The sequence below is a fragment of the Macrobrachium rosenbergii genome, chromosome 27 (assembly GCF_040412425.1).
Source record: "Macrobrachium rosenbergii isolate ZJJX-2024 chromosome 27, ASM4041242v1, whole genome shotgun sequence".
NCBI classification, from domain to species: domain Eukaryota; kingdom Metazoa; phylum Arthropoda; class Malacostraca; order Decapoda; family Palaemonidae; genus Macrobrachium; species Macrobrachium rosenbergii.
In genome coordinates, this window is record NC_089767.1 from 34,690,733 (window position 1) to 34,712,779 (window position 22,047).

The following is a 22,047-nucleotide window of genomic DNA, read 5'->3' on the forward strand; positions in this document are numbered from 1 at the left end:
CTCTCAAGTTCACTTCACAATTTGCAAGGCCAATTCTAGCAACAATAATATTCAGATATTGGACAGCAGGAAAGAATCATTTATCAAAAATAAGCAGCAAGGATACAATATACCATACATTGTGTAAGCATTAAAAAAAGCAAAAAGAACCAAAAACTCTTACCTTTGTCTTATATTAGGAGTATTGTGGTTGTTTTGGTCTGATGTGTTGATGTCACATCCATTCGTGACCTTCTTGCCCTCCTCTAATATAAAGTGTGTGTTCAGCCAAGCACTGAAGAGTTTCTCCTGAAGCCAAATTAAGAGGGAAAATTTCAGAAGTTGTGGTTGAGATAAATGCAAAATATCAAAATGATTTTCACTAATTTTTTCATTTTTTACAAAAAATTAAAACTTTAAATTTTATTAGAACAAATTAGAACAAAGTTCTCCAAATCTAGAAACTGGCAAAACTGATTCAACATTTAACCCTTTAACTGTTGTACATGTACAAACCAATAGCTTACATACTGTGCATCTTCATTTTCTTCCTTCCTTTCACTATCTTCAGATTGAATGACCTAGGCTTTCATGACTATAATTATGTGTCAATTACTTAATAACAACTTCACTATCAACCCTTTGCACAGTAATTCCAAGTCATATAAAGCATGCCTCACCAATTATAAAACACCTGGCTTTGTTCCAGCTTTCCCAGTGTAATGTTATCACCTACTGTTTTTACATCATGAAATGTTTTTGAACCATATCACTAAAACTGTATATTTTCATTACATGTTCCAGCAACAAAATCCACAACAAAAACCTACTTACCGTTCGTCTGACAATATTTGTGCGTTTCAGTTCGATTTTGATATCCTCTGACATGGGTCTGGCATCTTCTTCTCTGACAGGCAAGTGTATCCACTCCTTCCCTTTCCGTATATCACCTGGTTGAGAACTGTAACCTTTTTTGTTGGTGTGGGAGCTAACTGTGAGGTACACTTCTGCAAAGTCAAACAAATTATAACTATGCAGACACCACCCTACTTAAGAATATTCAACTTACAAATAGTCATAGATACAAACAAATGGGATCAGAAATTAAAATCCAAATTATAACTATAAAGACACCACCCTACTTACAAATATTCAACTTACAAATTGTCCAAGATACAAACAAATGGGATTGCAAATTGAAATTGTGTTCAGAGTGATCCCCTTTGCCACCATTAAGTTCGAATTTTGTTTTGCGCGCCTATTCTGTACATACAGTACTGTATGTACAATGCATTGTGTTTTAGGATGAAAAAACTTACAGTACTGTATTGATTACAAACGGCCGTTCGAAACTTAACTCGCTTGTAAGTATGGTGGTGTCTATGTAATATAAAATTCTCAAGAAGGGGAAACTGATCTATCCCCTCCAACTATGTACAGTGTTTAAGAATTAGTATACTATACCACTGAGCCAGAATTCCAAGTACTCAGAAATATTTTCACTCACCTGAGTTTACACTAGATAATGGCGCATTCATTCTAGCCTGACGTAGACTAACAAAAGGAGGATTATAATTAAAATTTGAAGCGACTAGTTGTCCATAATAATGAACATAGCGTTGTTGACTGGGAATAGTAACACCCTGTGGAGAAGAGATTACAAAATGCCATTAGTCATACCTTTTTCAGTGCCAAAAAGCAACATTAATTCATTCATTTTCTATTTTTACAAAAGTTGAATGAGGATCAACTTATCAAAATTACAAGGATCAGATTACAGTGGAAAATAAACCATACTAACAGTCTTGAAAATAGCTAAATGAGCATTAGAGTACTTATCAACAACATACTTAAAGTTTCACCTCCAGACTCCAAAAATATATCCCCTTACCTTGCGGTCTAAGGTTCTTCTGTCACCATAAAAATCTAAAGCCTCTTGTGCTAGGAGTTTTGACCTGCAGTGCAGAAGGTAGCAACAGATCATTACACCTGTACGCCCCTGAAACAACAATGTAGAGGAATGTCAACTCAGAGACTTGAACACTGTCATCTTAGCAATACTTTATAAAGAAATGTACCTAAAGGAACCCACTGTTAAGTTCATATCATTCCATCACAGTTTTTGAATTCTGAGATCTTCACATGATTAAGGATAAAACCAATGTTTTTGCAAAACAAAACACAATTTTCTTGCAAACTCATTTATCATACAATGACTCTCATATAACATACTCCCAGTTGCAAGTGTTTTAATTGTTGATTCTTTTATTATTGAATACTGGTCATACACCTTCCTTGGTGGCACTCATAAGAGATTCTGAATGAAACTGTTCTTCTACTGAACTCAATCATGTTGCAAATAAAGTTCATCTGCAATTTAACCAACAGTGTACAGAATTATGAATCTCCAAACAACCTCTGTTCACTTACCTTTCCAGCTTTGCAATGAACAACTGCAACATTTTTAGGATCATCTTCCAGCCATTCAGCCATGTCCTTACAAAGAGGCTCTATGTCCATAAGTGGTGGGGGATTGTGATCCGCGAAAGGAAAATTTCTCACACGGTTATGGAATCTTGCCTCATCATAGGATCTATTTTTTTCTGAACACCTGGCAAGGAAAAAACTGTTTTACAAAAAATGCACTGAAAACAATATGGCAATGTCTCATTACCTTACGGTACTTAATTCATACACTTCATAAAACCTAGGAGCTTTCTTTACTGCTTGCCCTGTTATTGTGAAGTTCACAGGCATATAATGTGGGCCCTTGCTCTTGACAGTGTTTTGAACTGATTTCCTATCAATATTAAATAGCCAAAAGAAAATTATAACTCCTAACTCCTTGTAACTTTACTTAACAGTACAGTATCTCTAGTCAAAATCAGGTCTTAACTCCTGGCATAAAAATAATTTCAGTTAACTGAGCATTCAAAATGATACACAGAAGCACTGTTAGTTTTACAAGAACTCTGAAATGTTTGGTTATTAAAAGTTAACATTCAAGTGTCTTATCGACTGTCATGCCAAACCTTTTACAAATTTTTATTTTCCAACATTTCTCATATCTACAACATATACAGCGAACCCCCATATTCGCAGGGATGCCCCCCACCCCGCGAATAGCTAATGTCCGCAAATACTTAAAACCCCTCTAAAACACTTAGAACTGCCCATTTTGATAGTTTAAACACAAGAAAAACCCTGTAAAAATGCTTATAACTGAGTAGTTTAATAGTTTTATCACAAAAAGTACATTTATTCATGAAAATTATATGAAAATACAGTAATTAGTGAATATTTCTCAGTGAAAAATACCGTGAATGGGCAAATTTTCCGCAAATAATGGGTAGATATGTTCCACAGAGAAAATGCGAATGCGAGAGTCCGCAAATTGTGAGAACGCAAATACGGGGGGTTTACTGTACTACCATTTAAGAATGAACTGGCAATAAATACTATGTAAGTCCTACATAGTATTACACCATAACATTAAATGTAAGACAATAATATGGAAAAGGTAAATTTAGAAAAGTGATACAGTACAGTACTTACAAATTATAAATTCTATAGTGGTCCTTGTGTTTGTCCTCTAAAAACCGGCATACTTCATCAATATGATTTCTATAAACGCCTTCAAACTTCTGTGCAGGATAACCCATGGCAATGAGCCGATCTGTGATATCTGTACCAGCACGTTAAGGAATTGCAGCTTCAAGGAAATTTATGAAATCAAGCAATACATGAATAAAGGCTTCTCTCATCCAATACATTTTACTTACTGTAGTCCTTCGATAAAAACATAATAATCTTGAGCAACTTCCGTTGTGCATGAATGGATGTGAGGGCTACCATTATCAACATTATCTATGACAACATTTGTCACTTAAATAGACACAGTATCATATTACAGGAATAATAAACAGTATACAGTACATTAAATACGATATTGAATAACACAGCAAAGTAGTACAGTACTATAAGCACAGATAGAAAGGACATTATTTTAAGAGAGCAAGAGTCCCATCACTTCACAAGATCATTTTCTCTCACCGCTGAGGCTAATGACAATACAAAAATGACTCTCTAACCTTATAGGGTTCCACAGGATCCATAACAGGCTGAGAATGCTACATCAGAAAGACCCTCTACTCAAAGACATAATGAATTTTCAAAACAGACCAACTCAAATGTTAAGTCACAATCTGAGAGCATCAAAAGACACAAAAGACAATCACCCATTCTTAGACTGCAACAAGTCGTAGGACCTGCCAGACTGACCCTGTTGACTGATCTAGGTAGGCAAGAATGCAACCTACAAGCTCTGTGCTGGATGGTACTACACTGGGCTACAGGTGGTCCGGGGCAGTACCCCGAAGAGGAGGACGGTTCCACCTGTAACAATTTGGAGACCAATCATGCCCATGGACATACCAACTGTTTTCAGAACCTGAAAAATTGGTGATGCTGGGAAGCTAGCTAACCAATCAATCCACTCTACCCAAAATCACCTGTTCCTACGAACGGTCACAGAGACCATCACCGCTTCAAAGTGGATCAATGTTCTCAAGAGGATATCTAAGTCTTCTGACAGAAGAAAGTTACAGGCTGCAAAAATTATGTTCATGGATAAAAAAGAAGGTATAAATATTTAAGGTAATAAAAACAAAAAAGACCCCATGGATCATGACAGCAAATATCCCTAACAATGATTAAAACAGCATTATAGAATACATAAAAGATAAGAACCAAGGCCTAAATATTTAGTAAAAGCTGAAAATGACATAGAAAACGTGGCTACATACGATGAACTCTAAATCCAAAGATGAAACATTACATATAAATGGTGGAATACATGACAATAATTTGTTGTATACATGACCATTTAGTGTTGTAATCCATGAAATAGTGTATACCATGTAATACAATGCTTTAAATGCCAGAAATTTGGCCACAGATATAAATACTGTGGAAAATGTCTGAAAGGTCACTGGTTAAAGGATTGTAATTTGGACAGGTGTAAGTGTACACTTTACCAAAATGTACAAAACAGGGAACAGATCATGTCAAATATCAAGAAACATAAACATGAGTAAAAAATGCAACTGGTCATGGACACAACTGTAAAATAAAGTAAAAACTTTTGAAATCGAAATATGTGAGGAACAACTATCCAAATATGAAAACAAATCACAAAAAAAGTAATAAAAATACCACATAAATACATACAGGAGCATGAAGATATTTAAAAAAACTGTAAAATTTACCTTCCTTTAAGCCAATTAAATGGAGCTTGTCATGTGGACCAAATGACATCTGATGCGACAGTCTCGAAAAATAAACCTAGATGATGATGATTATTTAACAGGTACACCACGCATGTCAGAATCATACCGATCACTACCAAAAACACACATTTCACCAGTTTTCAACAGAAGGGTGTTACTGAGAACTATAACTTGCCATTTGATAATAAACTGACTGCATTGTTTCTTTGCTGTCAACATGAAGGAATTTACACAACTTTCCTTCAAACAATGCATCGATCGCAAAATAAAACTCGAAAGAAACCTGGAAATGTCATGAGGCTTGTGGCAAACATACTCAGGCTACTTACAAACACAAGAGCTACCCAAACACAGGCTATATAGCCTACTCTGTTCTTTCAAAACATTTTTAAATTTTGACAGTTCACTTTTTTGGGTTTAATATTTTGCCAAAACACCCAACCTAAAGCTGCGAATGCTTTTCCACCCATTGTCAACATGCTGGGTAGGTTGATCCAACCAACTGCCCACTGGGTCGTCCTTGGTATAAGTACAACGTAGCCCTGGCCAGGTTAGGCATATAGTGCCCTAGGTTGAATTCCATTTAGTTAGGATATAGGCCTATTCTGCTGAATAAATAAGACATTTAAAGCAATACTCTGAATAGGTTTGATCATTATACCTTATATGACAGGCTTGCACAATCGACAATTGCTCTAGGCTAGATTGACAGTTAGTGCGTACCTATGCTAGCCTAGCATAGGCCTAACAAAATCAATCATTCATAGCAGCTTTGCCTCAGGAGATACACCTAGGCCTAGCCTAGGCCTCACTTTGGTTACATTGGCCCTCTAGGTTAGGTTAACCTTACGATGCACCATCCAACTGACAGGCAAGCATAACGTTAGGCTAGGCCAGCCTGTTCAACTTCCCAAAGGACCTAGGCTTAGGCCTAAGCTAGGTTACATTACAAAGCCTAGGCCTAGGGTAGGCCTATGCCAACCAAGACCACAGTTCCCGTCGAAACCAAGCAGACCAAGTCAGCCTAGGCCGGTGGACATTTTCCGACACGACACGTGCGAGTAGGCCTAGGGTCAACAAACTCGTTTGACACGAATCTGACACATCCGTCTGACACACCTGGAATGGCACTTAAGACCCTCTTGCCCTGGCACTCTCGCCTAGGCCTAGGTGCCAAGCACGGGGTTCAAAAAAGAATCGGCGGACACGAAGAGAAATTCGTTAAATGCGGACAGATAACAAATCACATACAGGCGACAGGCCTCGTTAATTTGTGAAGAAATAAATGGGATAAGTAATCGTGGAAATTACAAAAAAAATCGTTTGTCAAAAAAGGATACAACTTAAATCTAGGTCGTAGCCATCTTCTTTGAATCTTCTCTTCCTCTTTGACACTAGATTCCTTATTCCCTTACTCATCGTGTCAAATGAGAGGGCTATAAGGAAACCTGCCCGACGCTATTAGTCACGACTGCACTATTAGTTACACTACTAGCGAGTTACTACTGAATATACAACACCATTCACTCATTCCCCCCCCACACGACTCGGCCATCTTCCCCCTGCACCTCGTCCAGAAACTCCCTAAAGGCACCTAGAAAAGCTGAAGGCACCGAGTTCCGCTTATTTTCTTTCAACGTTCCACTTTTATTTATATTATATTTTATTTATAAAAAGACTTAGTCTCACATACACTTTACGATTTGGCAAATAACGCATTCGTAAAATTAAGTCCGTGATCGAGAAATCCCCATTTTATCCCTAACACATAAACGGGCTGCATAAAGGCGATATTTTGGTTTAATAGAAATTAGTAGAATGTATGTTATAAGTCTAATTAATATTTGATTTATAAATAAACAACAAACGTACATCATATCACACGTGTCTCGCGCACATAGAAATTAGGTCAAAACAAATCAGCCTGGTAACGTTCTGTTCGGCCCCTAGCAGCCATCCTTAACTTTTCCCCTAGCAGCCTTTTTCCCCCATTCCAACCACTGCGTACTAGACTGAAACATTCCGCCTGGGCAACTAGTCCGCCTTGATTAGGTTCTTCCTTATTTAATATCGAGTTATTTGACTTTTCTCGCTTAAAATTAATAAATATTATATATAATTCGTCAATTAGAGCTTAATATGCGAATATTTAACCATAATTCGCACCGATTAGACAATTCATAACTGTGTGTCTCTGTACTCGATCGTGAAATCGTGACAGAAAAATTACACCGGAAGAAGAAAGTTTAATGTCGGGATTCGGGAAAAAATATATAGGTATTGAGTCATATCCAACGTCATTCTCACTTGGAATTCTCTTAATTCTCGTGGGAATTTCTCAAGCGAGTTAACCAGTCGCCCTGTTACTTTTGAAATACCATGATTTCATAACAGCAGCGTTTTTTTATTCGAATAGATCGTCTTCCTGCCTCTGTGACTTTCGAAATGAGTCAGGTTTTTAAATGTTTTATATTATGTCTTTGTTAATGCTCTATAGGATTTAATATTGTGTAAAACATAATTCATTATTCAAAAGACTAATCAAGTACAATGACAAACCGAGGACACGTGAAATGACCCACCCGAGAAGCCCACCTTCAGCGTATGAACGCAGTTTGACCTCAAGTGGCTGCACGCGTTCGATTGCGAACTTATAAATCCTAACGTTAAGCACCGTCTGCGATTTATTCAGAGAGGTCATGAGTCACGTGCATCAAACCACGAGTCAGAATGCACGCGAGTTTTGACGACGTGCTGATGAAATCGCCTGATTTAGGAGTGGCATTGCGGAAAGCCCTGCCAGACATTTGCACCGTACCCTTTCTGTTTAGCACCTGATACCCTGAAACTGCGTACAAAATCGGTCAATTTGGACGATATGGCGGGATGTATGGCGATACTTTTTTTAAATAAATTATCAGTTCTGCTTTCTGATGCATGCATATTCATCATTTTCAAACCAAACAGATGAACCAATTCTATTACTAAGCCATCTACCGCTATGTGAGTTTTGAAACAGTTCTTCGTAAGCAATTACGCAAGGAAAATTGAGCGACTTCGTCGGCTTCTGACGCCCGGAGGAAATTGTAAGGGGACGAGCGCATCCGGCGTAAGTTTAACTTTCCTTTGGAAAAAGTGAAGTTAAACTTACCTTGCGGTTTTTTGCTTTTTTTTTTCTTCTTTTTTTAATTTTAGGCGTACGTCGAGAATATTTGCTCCTGTGGGCACTGAAGGTGTTAGAACATACAAAATTTACATAATGGAACTATGAGACGGGAGGTTTGAAATCTGTGAAGACTGTTGAAAGTGAAAGAGCAGGAAAGCTTCTCCATTCTCACAAAATAGACAAAAATCGCTATCATATCCATTAAAAAACTTATGCACTAATCTCTTTATGTCTCAGATTTCTCGGAAATCTCGGCACTTCGTCTGTTTCCAAAATCGCCTAGTCATTTCAAATCTAAGAGATGAAGGTTTTATGACTCATATTAAAATGAAGTCAGTAAAATTTTACAAAGATTAAAACAACATGAACTGAATATGGCTGACATCGTGACATTAGCATGAAAACCAGTTTGATTTGAGGCGTTTAAAAATCTACTTACATTTAAATATCTACTTATACTTAACCATCTATTTACTTAGGACCCTGAATCGATTTTTCCCAATGACTTAATCGTCTCCAGAAGGTCCCCAAAGTAATAAATTAACCAATTTTCATCAAATTCCGCTCAACCGTTCTTGGAAATAGCCCTTTAGGTAACACGAAAGCACTATTGATTAGTCACCTTTTTTTTTTTTGTCTAGTCTGTTAGACAACTCTAATAGCATAAGACACACTATTAAAATATATTCTTGTCTCCAGGAAGCTTATTTTAAGGTATTGATTGTAAGGCTTCACAGTACAGTTCTAAACATAGAAGTCTAGTGTGTAAGTCTAAGAATATAGGTCTAACAGAGGCCATCACTGATTTGCTTGGCTGTTCTCGAATACTTGTATTGATTCTCTTTATTGATTTTTCATGTTTCCTAATCTTCCCTTCCTTCTTTATCTTTTTATTTAATGTTGGTTATCTCAATCTTTCTCTCTTTTTTTTTTCGACGCTAATCTGATATGAAAGATTACAGTATAAAAATGGTTCAGAAATTTTTAAATCTCATACTTTTGTACGCTCAGATTACTGACAGTTTTCAAGCCAGTGTTATCAAAAACTATTTTTTACAGTGAAAATAATTTTTCATCCAGTTAATCTTTGGAGTAGAAGGAAATTTTTAAGCAATATGAAGCATACGTGATTAGGCCTAGTGTACGTAATTTTGATTTAAAAAAAATAAATGAGACGGAAATTCCACCACATCAAAAATGTTATTCCGGTGTACATATTTCATTTTATAAATGATCTAATACCACAAAACTGCTTTTGAAAGTATATAAAAATAACTAAACCATAATTCTACTTTTGGGAATGACTTCACTTCCGAGACGTGGAAATATTTCGGCATTACGTCATACGGTTTCCAATAATGGGTCTTTTGTGTTGTCTATCAGTCTATTCCCTAATTCATTTCTGTTTTCTGATAACGTCGTCGTAATGACAGATTACGTAATGTGATTATCACAAGCATGGTTGCAAGGTGTGATTCTGTAGTCTAGCTGCATCCTGCTACAGGGAGAGAGAGAGAGAGAGAGAGAGAGAGAGAGGGGGGGGGGAGAGAGAGAGAGAGAGAGAGAAAGAAACACAGAGAAACAGAGGGGTGAAGAGAGAGAGAGAGAGAGAGAGAGAGAGAGAGAGAGAGAGAGAGAAACAGAGAGAGAACTAGAGAGAAACAGAGAGAGAGAGAGAGAGAGAGAGAGAGAGAGAGAGAGAGAGAGCAAGAAAGTGTGATGGAGGATATATAGGGAAATTAGATAGAAAAGAGAAAAAGAAAAGAGAGAGAGAGAGACATATAGAAAAGAGAAAAAGAAAAGAGAGAGAAGGAGAGAGATAGACAGAGAGAGAGAGAGAGAGAGAGAGAGAGAGAGAGAGAGAGAGAGAGAGCAGAAGGGGCAGAGAAACAGAAAGTGAAACAGAAAGAGAGAGAGAGAGAGAGAAAGCTCAGACAATGATGGTTATCCAAACCAATATATGGTCTGGACAGCTCCTAAGCCTTTTTAAAGAGAGAAAAGGGAAATGTGTTTATATTGTTCACAAAAAGACATGTGTGTTGTTGTGTGTTTTTTGAATGGGTATACAGACACAATGGGGTGTGAATGTGGCCTATACATATATACGTACATACATATATAGATACATACCGTCTAATTTTTTCTGACTTGATGTACTCAAATCTTTTTAATTTCCTATTATTATTATTATTATTATTATTATTATTATTATTATTATTATTATTATTATTATTATTATTATTTACGAACTAACTCTTCCCCGTTTCGTTCCCAATAATAATAATAATAATAATAATAATAATAATAATAATAATAATAATAATAATAATAATAATAATAAGGTGAAATTTAAAACATTACGAGTAGATTCGAGTCAAAATTAAAAATTTGAGTTTAATAATTGGGAGTAAATCCCGAAATCTCAGTAATCCACTGAGAACACAAGCCTAATCTCCATTAATTTCAATTGTAATCCCATATATTAATCCATCGATTGTAACCGTTCGAAAATAACACTCCAGATATTGTCTGGTTTAAAATGCCGTAGGTCTAGTAACTGGCTTAGGCCTACTCTGTCACTCCACGGAAATTGTAATCTTGCAGAATTCTAAATCTAATTTTGGTTGTTTCGTATCATAATTGTCTTTTACTAACACACGCACACACGCGCGCGTGAGTCGCACGCATACACACGCAAACGCACAAAATCTTGGCGTGTTTTGTAATGCTTCAAAAGTTAGGCTATGAGACCATTGCTATTCGTGTTTAGTTCATATTTATGTAATAAAGTTTTTTATATTCTTCCTAGTTAAGCATTACTTTTATGGCATCAAATTTCTCTATCATTAAAGAGAGAGAGAGAGAGAGAGAGAGAGAGAGAGAGAGAGAGAGAGAGAGAGAGAGAGAGAGAGAGCAGAAGTTGGCCTGGTCATGAGTTGTTAAAATGTTGCGTAAGAACAGGTGTGCATGTGAGAGAGAAAGAAAGAGGGGGGGGGGTGACTGAAATTAGACCAACGCTCTTACAAATAAGTAGGAAAGCATAGAGAATGGTTATTGATTATGCTAAAACCTCAAAAATACGGAAGGAATGGAGAGAGAGAGAGAGAGAGAGAGAGAGAGAGAGAGAGAGAGAGAGAGAGAGCGCTAATTAAGCAGAAAACGTTACACAAATAAGAAAAAACATACGGTGATCGATAGATCGATAGATGGAGAGACAGTATGTCCCAAGCACTTCCCTAATTCCGTGTATTGATCGACCAGCTCCTTGAGAGAGTCTCTGATGAAGAATGACATGTTCCCGTAGGCTATTTTTGTCCATAGCCTATGTCATCGATATATCTTGTCAATTAATGGTATATGTGTATATTAGTGTAAGATATACACTGTATACAACTGTATACGTTGTATATACGTATGCTCAAGTAGGGGTACCGATGTATTCAGTCTAAACCGTTACCTTAAACCGTATGAGAAAGTTTACGCTTTAAGTGTGTTTGTGTGTAAATGAATAACTAAACAGCTATATCTAACCAGTGGTATTTCTGTGTATATTAATGTAAGATACACATTGTTTATACGTATACAAGAGTATGAATACCAAAGTTTTCAGTCTAAACCGTTTCCTCTAACTGTATGAGAAAGTTTAATATGTGTGCTTGTGTGTAGATGAACCAGCTTCTAAACAGCTGCACCTAAGCAGTTGTATATTGGTTCACCTATGCTAATGTCCACGAAGAATCATGTGTGATCCAATCAAGTTTACAGTGTCATCAACTTTCGGACAAAAGCTAAATTTTAATGAATATGACTCATAACTGTAAAGCCGCGTATATCTCGTGAAACAGGCCTACACACAAGGTGGCCTCCCCCAAATAACTCATATGTGACCGATCTTTTTATCTAGGTTTTGTGTCATACCTCTTGCTGTTTTTTTTTTAAATAGTTTTTGATAAATATCAGTTTTTTTTTTCCAGATACCTGTTTTTTTTTTTTTTTTTTTTTACAAAGGACCCTCTGCAATTTGTTGGCGTCTGAAAAATTTTAAAAATTATTCTCCCCGTGAAAAATAACCTGCACTTAATCATCTATATTCATTTAATATAACTGAATTAGCTGTATGTCACTGCCTCTAGAAGACTGACGCTAGAGAAAATGCTGGTAAAAAAAAACTCAACATTAGGCTGATTCATTCTATGTCAGGAGACTAGGTTTTTTCAACCTCGTCAGCAACAGAGGAGAGACTGCTGTCGGAAGGAAGCTTCAGATAACAAATAGAAAATAACAAAGATAAAAAAAAAACTAAGAATTAAAGTCTGAGCGCTTTTCGATTCACATAGCAACAGGTAAGATTACCAGTTTTTTTTTTCTCGCTCAGCCTATTACAGAACGTTACGAGAGTTACAGAGGAATTACAACATTACCGGGAGAATAATATATAATAGATAAAGCTGTTAACACTTATAAAGTAATGAATGTGGATGATAATAAATTTAATGCTTCTGCGTCCATGGTAGGTCTAGAGCAGTAAATCTGTAAACCTACATTTTGCCGCCATTTTTGTTCTGACATGTATTCTCTCAGTTCCTGTCTCTTTACATAGAAAATGTTTTATTGATCTTTACGTGTTCGTTTTTCTTTGTTATTTTCGTAAATGTTTAAACGTACTTCCCTTTTCTTTATATTTATTTATATGCGTTTATATTTATTTAGCCTTTCCCCACATGAGCGTTTATTTTGTAAAGACTATTTTTAGTTTGTATCCATCGAAATTCACATTACGAGTAACAGTAATATAATCATAATAATCGATAATTATTGTCATTGACAATGCGTCTTCCATGCCAAAATTATTACAGGCATAAGCACTGGGCAGTGTTCTAAAACTAGACCTACTGCGCAGGATTATTCAAATGAGATCCTAAACAAGTTTATTGATCTAACTCAAATAATTGCTTCTGTTTCAGTCATAGCAAGCCCAGATATTATTATTATTATTATTATTATTATTATTATTATTATTATTATTATTATTACAGAACCTCTCAAAGAGTTTTGTTTTAATGATGAGACTAGGAACCTGGGAGTCTTGTTTTGATTTAAAGATTTTGTTTTTGTTTTGCTTTTAATGGATTTTGTGCATAACTGTTATACAGATGGTGGTTTCAGTTTTATAAATGATTATAAAATCTAATATACGCACTGGCTTGCGCATAGATATATATTAGTAAAATGATGCATCAATGCTTAGGGAACTAACGTGGCTTACGTGAGCTTTAGAGCATATTTTTTATACATAATGCTTCATTGTATATTGTTCATTGTATATACAGAGGATATTCATACACTGACTGCTTAATTTCAGAGAGAGAGAGAGAGAGAGAGAGAGAGAGAGAGAGAGAGAGAGAAGGCTGTAGACTCAAGAATAAAAAAAACCCTAGATCAAGGAGCGAACGAGAGTAAGTCTAGCCCACTGATGATGACGAAGGGTATGGCAATCTATATGACGAAACCGGGAACCGTGTGGGTGGGGTATCGGTGGGCAGAAGACGCTGGGGGCATCGGTGCATCAGTGTGGGTAGGCTGCAAACGAGGTGCTGCTTATTGCAGCACCACCACTACTACCCTTGACAACAGCAGGAGGAGAGTTGCTGCTGCTGGCTTCCCGGAAATCCGAAGGCAGTGAGTGAGTGAGTGAGTCAACCAACCGTCTTCTCTCTCTCTCTCTCTCTCTCTCTCTCTCTCTCTCTCTCTCTCTGAAACTGAGCAAATTAGTTTACAAACATCCTCTTATCCTTCTCATTTCGTTGTGTATTTGCTGCAAAGAAGGGAAATATACAATGAAGTATTATGTATAATGTATCCTCTCTCTCTCTCTCTCTCTCATGGGCAATAAATTCACTAGAGCGATGTCGTGATAGCGGAGCTAAGATTTGACATGAATGTAATTGATTTCGCAAGTTTGAAATGTAAAATGAATTTTAAAAATGCTTCATTTTTACTTATTTACTTATTTATCTATCTATTTATTTATTGATTTATTAATTCATTATTTTTGTTTTTTTGTAGCAGGTTGCTAAAGACATGCCTGATGGAGTAATTCTGATAAGAGAAGTTTATACGTCTGGTTAAAACCGGAGTTTCTCTCTCTTCTTCTTCTTCTTTTTTGCTGTCTGCAAAGTTACAGGATACAGTAGTACAGTCGCTAGACAAAGCTCCCCTAGACTTATCGTACTACTGTAGTTGTGTTTGTATACTGTATATACTTGAGATGATAACATTATTAAACATATACAAAACCACCATTACCTTTTCTGGACAACATGAATAATGGCTTTGTCTAAGCGGATTCACTATAGAGGTGCGTTTTACTTTGCGTTCAACTGGTCAGGTTTATTCTACAGTGTGTACCGTATAGAGTATTATACAGTATATACTGTATATAGCATTGAGGGGCATGACTGAAAGCATTAAAAAAATGGTCTTGCTTACCCTAACTCCGCCTGCTGACCTAAATACCAAGAGCCATTGCGTGAAGACAGCTATGTCTGGGCAATATACATTCCACACGCACGCACGCACACACAGACATTATATATATATATATATATATATATATATATATATATATATATATATATATATATATATATATATATATATATATATATATATATATATATATATGTGTGTGTGTGTGTGTGTACATATATATATATATATATATATATATATATATATATAGATAGATAGATAGATAGATAGATAGATAGATAGATAGATAGATAGATAGATAGATAGATATTACATCGACTTTCAAAGAGCGATTTGGGACTAAGACGTCAGCCTACGATAAACTTCATACACTGACAACCATTTTTGTTGTTGAAACTAAAGTTTAGTAATCGTTTTTATCACTCAGGCATTCTGAAATGGAATACAGTCACTCCTCAACCGTTGTCTTAGATACAGTTACTCCTAACTGACGTCCATTGTTTGCAGGAAGCGATTTAAACGAGAACGAACGTCACGGGACAATGCTCAGACGATGGCCACAGGCTGGATCTCTACAGCCTTAGACTATGAGCTCAGCTGTGTAAAGTGAAATCGTACTACGTTTACTTAATACTTTCACGGTATTGCAGTGGCCTTAAGTGTGACACGCAAGTGTATAATTTCATATATTATTATGATAATAATCTACATTCTGAGGCTAGACTGAGACAGTTCGAAAGTCTAGATTGCAGAAGGATAGGGCAGGGAGAGACCTAGAAAGTGCTTGGTTGATGGCAAGACAGACGACACAGGATATGTGTGTGTGTGTGAGTGTGTGTGTGTGTATGGCAAGTCGACAAAGGTTTCATAAGGATTCTGTCATAGTATCTGAGGATGCTCAAGGGATTAAACTCCCTAATTTTATCTTTTTTTTTTCATTCATATATTCATTTATTTATTTTGGTTCAAGAAGTTCAGTCTACGCTGAGCATTCAAAGATGTATGTGGCTGACACAGCTGTTTGTTCTTCAAAAGCTATTCCTGAAGAGAAACTGTATTGTTGGAAGATGTAAATAGACAGGTGGATGACTTAATTATTGATGAGATTATTCCTCATATTCACATAATGCTCAGGTTATGAGTGGATGGAATATTATATCAAATGGTACTGGTGACTTTCGCATCATCTGAGCAGTAGAACGGGTGGACGTGAGGTCCTAGTTTCCCGTATTAATCAGTTATAAGACGAAAGTCTATAACATTCATGCGTATGTACACGCGCGCGCGCGCGCAAGCCTCGTTCAATATCTTTGGCAAAGTAGCATGAAAATTGCTAACAGTAGCCGGTGAGAGCACGCAGCTTAGACGTAGTCGGGAGACAATGTAAGGCAACGAGAGAGACAGAGAGAGTAGGAGAATTAATCAGCCGTAGATACTGAGCCTTATGGACTTCCTGTATGTACAGTTGCGGGCAAGTGCATACGTAATGTATAAGTAATCCAAACTGCGTTAGTACTAACACATATGTGTTTACTCTCTCAACAAAAGACGTTCTGTTTTTGCATCTGTTTCTGGGGCTTTTTTTTTATTTTTACACCTTATGCAAAAGGCTTTCTTCTTTTTCTTCTTCTTCTTCTTCATCATCTTCTTCATTTTGGTAAGGGAACTAGACCAACGGAGGCTAAATAAAAAGGTGGGATTTATCTCTCTACGTAATCTAATGATGCAACGGCTATTGTCAGCATTCTCGGTAACCCATCTTTCTCAACAGAACTAAAAAATTTAACTTTCGCGATTACATCGACATTTAAAAATAACTAAGTGTCTCTAGGCAACGGTGTTCTGTTTTTTATTAAACGAGGAATGACTTTTATATAAAAAGTAACTTTATAGAGCTACAAATACAGCGAATAAGCAAATTAAAAATGAAAATCATATGAAAACTATCTATAACCGTGTGGTGCTTTTTGGAACTATAGACTCACTTTACTATTATTATTATTATTATTATTATTATTATTATTATTATTATTATTATTATTATTATTATTATTAGTAGTAGTAGTAGTAGTAGTAGTAGTAGTAGTAGTAGTAGTAGTAAAGTTGACTATTTCAAAGTTATTTCCAAGACTAGAAGTATGAAAGTCTTAAAATAGGCTTATTGTAAGACTGAACAGTCTTGAACATTTCACCACATACAGAGAGAACAGTCACAGGCTCACAGCCTTGGAAGAAGAGGGTTTGTGGGTGGGGGTTGCTGGGGAGAGGAAGGGAGGGGGAGGTAGAGGTAGAGGGAGAGGAGGAGGAGGATTATATCACCTACGAGTAAAACTCTCCCGCCAAAACCTCCTTCTGAGGAATTCCGTGCTCCCCCCGAAGTTAATGGCGGGAAACTGGAGAATCCTTGAAGTAACTGGTACCGTATGTTGCACGAAGGAAATCCTGTTCATTGAGTGAGTGACAGTTTTGCCACAGTCGTTATGATCCAGTTTTTTTTTTAATTTTTTATACTCCTAACGGTGTCTCTTTTTACGTTTTAGTCCTATAGTTACAGTATTACAGTTAGCGTTACAGTGTTAGTGTATGAGTGGTTGCTCTTTACTGTTTTAAATTTGTATTCACCAGGCATTTGTCTGTTCTTGGCACTGTTAAACTTACATATTTTATTTTTACACGAAAGAAATGCATTTTTCACTTACATCTTTTAATTTTTACACGAAATCAGTGCGTTTTTACTTATACCTTTTAACTTTTACTTGAGATAAATGCATTTTTTATCTATATCTTTTCATTTTTGCACGAAATCAATGCATTTTCCTTTTTGTATTACTATCTACTTCCTATATCGCCTTCTTCTTCCTCAAAATTCGTGTAGGAAAAGTACGTTAGCTAATCCTTGCTCTTTAAGGCCCTGAGCAAGTCTTCTGATTATAATTTCAAACCATCTTACAATAACCGCAGATCAAATGTCCTTCAAGAGTACACAGTGGTTTAAAAAGAAATCTTATGATCCTGAGTTATTATCACATGCTTTGCAACATCAACAGACATTAAAATGTAATAAGTCTCCCCAAATGAAAGTTCTTTCTTAATGTGTTAATTTTCCCGAGCAAAACCTGAGCTATTTTGGGTAACAAGGCTTCCGTGAGAGTAATGTAAAAAATATGGCCATGGAACTTTGAAAATCATCACACGTCTTCGAGAAACTGCATGGAGTAAAAAAAAAAAAAAAAAAAAAAAAAAAAAAAAACCTTTACGTGCTTGTTTTTTTAATGAAACAAGAAAATGCACTTGTTCCTAGGACTTAGTACTACATTCCTGTAACTGATTTATATATGTAAGATTGCGCGGGCAATTCCTGACACGGGTTTCATTGGCAGAATAATTCATATAGTCTAGGCTTCCGTAACTGAATTCTGAGTGCAACTCAGGTCGTGTGGCCGAGTTTTTTCGAAACTATACAGCTGTATCCAGCTGCATTTCTAAACAACTTCTAAATGATTTTGTACGTGTGAAGGTCTAAAATCACGTGACGGGTTTTCATGATGAAAGATACAGAATCCACCACAGAATTTCGATAGTATACAGTAATGACCCAGGCTTACGTTGGAGGGAAGGTTACATAGGCCTAATTCATTTTCCTACAAATCTAGTGTCACGTAGATGAATTCTGCATATTGCTAGGTGGAAGAGAGAGAGAGAGCGGAGGCTGGAAGAGGTACAGAAAGATCGACATGGCAAACAATTTCGCCTTGGAGAGAAATTAAAGAAGAAGTGCAGGTTAAACGTATCGGATTTGGCGAATTCTCTAAAGGGAAAGCACCCAACCTGTACATAGGCGGACAACATCGGCCTAGAGTAAGAAAAATCAAAGCCAAAAAAAGCGGATGCTTTGTGACCGAGTGATTATGATTGGGTCTCGAATTACAGGAAATCGGGGACGTTAAAGTTGAGAGAGAGAGAGAGAGAGAGAGAGAGAGAGAGAGAGAGAGAGAGAGAGAGAGAGAGAGAGAGCAAGCTTCGTATGCACATCATTGAAAACATGGATGATGGACCTTCGACCTTTGTCATTCTCAATAGGTCAGATAGAATACCATTTTGAAGTTCAGTCTAACGCACCAGTGAGCGTTTCGAAGAGAGAGAGAGAGAGAGAGAGAGAGAGAGAGAGAGAGAGAGAGAGAGAGAGAGAGAGAGAGAGAGAATTAAACGTGAAAACAGAATATTAGATACAAAATAAGCGAGGTATGACGTGGTTAACTCCCATTTGAAGGCATATTGTGTATATGATTTCAGAATTGGCTTCTGTTCATACACATATGTGTACTGTATATTATATATATTCATATATATACATATATATGTATAACACATACTGTATGTATATATATATATATATATATATATATATATATATATATATATATATATATATAACACATACACATCTACACCTGATAACTATACAGGAAGTATCTGTCCTGGTATCCACGCTCCTTGATGTGTGTTTGTCGCACGTAAAAGATCGACCTGGACGCTTTGTCAAATCGCCCTAGTGTTACTTCACTCTGTGAGGTGAAAAGTATATTTTATCGTCTGGGTAACGCCTATTGAACCGTAAGTAGTGTGTTTTGGTATTATTATGTATGTCACTGGTTAATGGAATATAACTGGTTAACAGACTTATTTAATCGATTATGATGCCATTGTCGTTTTTGTGGAATTGTTTGGTTATAGGCCTATATTTGACAACACGCTGCATGTTATACGATAGTCCCATGTATTAGCCATGATCTGTTTTAATTTGTTGATTATTTCTTGTTTCATTATTCATCTTCAGAATAATGATAATATAATAATAATTATCGTACATTAAGTTGTCCGTGCGTTCCGTCACGTCCTTAGGTAAACCATAAGCTGTCAAGATTAAATTTTGAACTATATTTGAAGCAAGCGGTTTGCTGTTAGGATCAGACATTCGTAGCTTATACATGTATGTATATATATATATATATATATATATATATATATATATATATATATATATATATATATATATATATAAGCTTCAAATATGGTTCAGAATTTAATCTTGACAGCTATGGTTTACCTAAGGACGTGACGGAACGCACGGACAACTTAATGTACGATATTATTATTATTATTATTATTATTATTATTATTATTATTATATTATTATTATATTATATATATATATATATGTGTGTGTGTGTGCGTGTAAGTGTGTGTGTGTGCATGCGTTAATATGTTGTTCAGACAGACATGTCATTAGTTAGAAATGATAAACTAACCTATTCTTATTATATTTTTCAATAAAGAAAGCTTACATGACGGAGATTAACTCAGTATACTGTAGTTACTTTTTGTCATAATTTATTACATTAGCTGGAAAATGCACAAGTATATGGGTAAAATTTGAAAGTACTACCCATTAATAGAAATGTTGCCTTATCACAGCTAATCCCTGCGCTCACACAAAAGTCTCATATTTAGTGATGTAAACCTCTCACATTCGCTGCATTAAACAGTTCTGTATCATCCTTAATTTTAAGCATTCAGCTTAGAAAATACTTTATGGGCGTATTAAGTCCTTTAATGAGTTTGCTGTAAGGCAATAAGTAACAGTTTTGGCATGGATTGGGACTAAGGATTGTAGGCTACCGCCATTTTTTTCTGCAACTAAATCCGCGTAAGCTGGCAATAGGCTTATCGGCCTAACGTTCTTTGACACTGAAAACCCTATTCACGAAAAAGAATATATTAGTGGCATTAAATTATTATAATTATAATAATATTATTATTATTATTATTATTATTATTATTATTATTATTATTATTATTAGACACAGCAGCAGCAGCCTGTGTATGGCATTAAACCATCCGCTTGCATTTGAAAAGATACAATAATCCAAACGATTTAAAAGTGTCGTGTATATTTCCATATAAAGTTCAAGGAATATCAGAATCCCACCTGCCCCTCCCCACCCACCCTCTCTCTCTCTCCCTCTCTCTCTCTCTCTCTCTCTCTCTCTCTCTCTCTCTCTCTCTCTCTCAGACCAGAATCCAGATTTAATGACGCGAGGAATTGTCAACATATGTCGATGATAAGTCTCTCAGACACTGAATTCAATTCGCACAGGAGAGAGAATTAACTAGACAAATTTCACATAATAATGAGCAAGTTGTTATATAACTTTGAAGTTACTGAAGTAAATAGATAGTCGATAGCTAAAAGAATATAACAATGACCTTTTTCTGAGACAAGGAATCAGTTGTTAAAATCTTAGGTCTAATGGAATCCCCAAACAGGCACTTCTGGGAAGTCAAAACATAACAGCTCTTTAAAATGAGAAGCATTTGAGAGAGAGAGAGAGAGAGAGAGAGAGAGAGAGAGAGAGAGAGAGAGAGAGAGAGAGAGAGAGAGAGAGAGAGAGATTGGAACATCTGCTTTAATAGTCGCAGGGTCTTCGTTTCCCGATGCGCAGCTGTTGGGCGAGACGGTGTAATTACAACAGGTGGGATGAGGTATTTCCTTCGTGCACCAGAAATTCAAATGATAATCCGCTCTGCAAACCTTGATCTTGGTACTACTGATTTCTTAAGAAGTTCGTTGTTTTGTAGATATTTTCCTGTATATATTAAGTATGTTAAGTTGGTGCTTTTATATATATATATATATATATATATATATATATATATATATATATATATATATATATATATATATATATATATATATATATTATATATATATATATATATATATATATATATATATATATATATATATATATATATATATATATAGTGTTAGGTCAGTAGACTTATGATGACTATTACTGAGGTGGAATCACGGATTGCTCTAGAGCCAAGAGCCCGTGCTAGCACATGGCTGTCTTGATTTAGATACAAACGGACAAAGGCAAAATAAACATTAAGATGGTATGATAAACAAAATAAAAACTAAGATTGGTATAATTTAAATGGCTTTACCTTAGCATGGGCCTAAGGCTTAGGGCGTTATACACCATGCCCAAACCTAAAGAGCTCCTAGCTAGGGGTTATCGACCTGTTATGGGAAAGAATTATCCCTAAATAAAAGAT

General features: G+C 36.0%; 2 protein-coding genes across 13 annotated transcripts in view; one reads left to right on the top strand and one right to left on the bottom strand.

The window, feature by feature from the left end:
* The window catches only part of LOC136853602 (phosphatidylinositol 3,4,5-trisphosphate 3-phosphatase and dual-specificity protein phosphatase PTEN-like), a 57,850-nt gene extending 51,001 nt beyond the window's left edge, over positions 1 to 6,849 (bottom strand). For 4 of the 9 annotated variants that reach the window (XR_010857508.1, XR_010857507.1, XR_010857506.1 and 1 more), the window contains exons 1-7: positions 6,608 to 6,849; positions 3,535 to 3,664; positions 2,410 to 2,590; positions 1,871 to 1,978; positions 1,487 to 1,622; positions 814 to 986; positions 164 to 288 (exon numbers count right to left, since the gene is read on the bottom strand). Coding sequence is in view for 4 of the 9 variants with exons in the window: in XM_067129347.1 (XP_066985448.1) it covers positions 164 to 288; positions 814 to 986; positions 1,487 to 1,622; positions 1,871 to 1,978; positions 2,410 to 2,590; positions 3,535 to 3,664; positions 6,608 to 6,686 (932 nt within the window). In the remaining 5 variants the exon portion in view is untranslated. The remainder of the gene's footprint in view (positions 1 to 163; positions 289 to 813; positions 987 to 1,486; positions 1,623 to 1,870; positions 1,979 to 2,409; positions 2,591 to 3,534; positions 3,665 to 6,607) is intronic. The other 5 variants (XR_010857510.1, XR_010857509.1, XM_067129351.1 and 2 more) reach the window with 3 other exon arrangements.
* Positions 1 to 22,047, top strand: part of LOC136853600 (uncharacterized) — a 192,795-nt gene that overhangs the window by 153,182 nt on the left and 17,566 nt on the right. The window contains exon 1 of one of the 4 annotated variants that reach the window (XR_010857500.1): positions 19,401 to 19,539. The exons of the other annotated variants lie outside the window; for them this stretch is intronic. The gene's annotated coding sequence lies outside the window, so the exon portion shown is untranslated. Of the gene's footprint in view, positions 1 to 19,400; positions 19,540 to 22,047 lie in introns of those variants that run through there. 4 annotated transcript variants of the gene reach the window in all.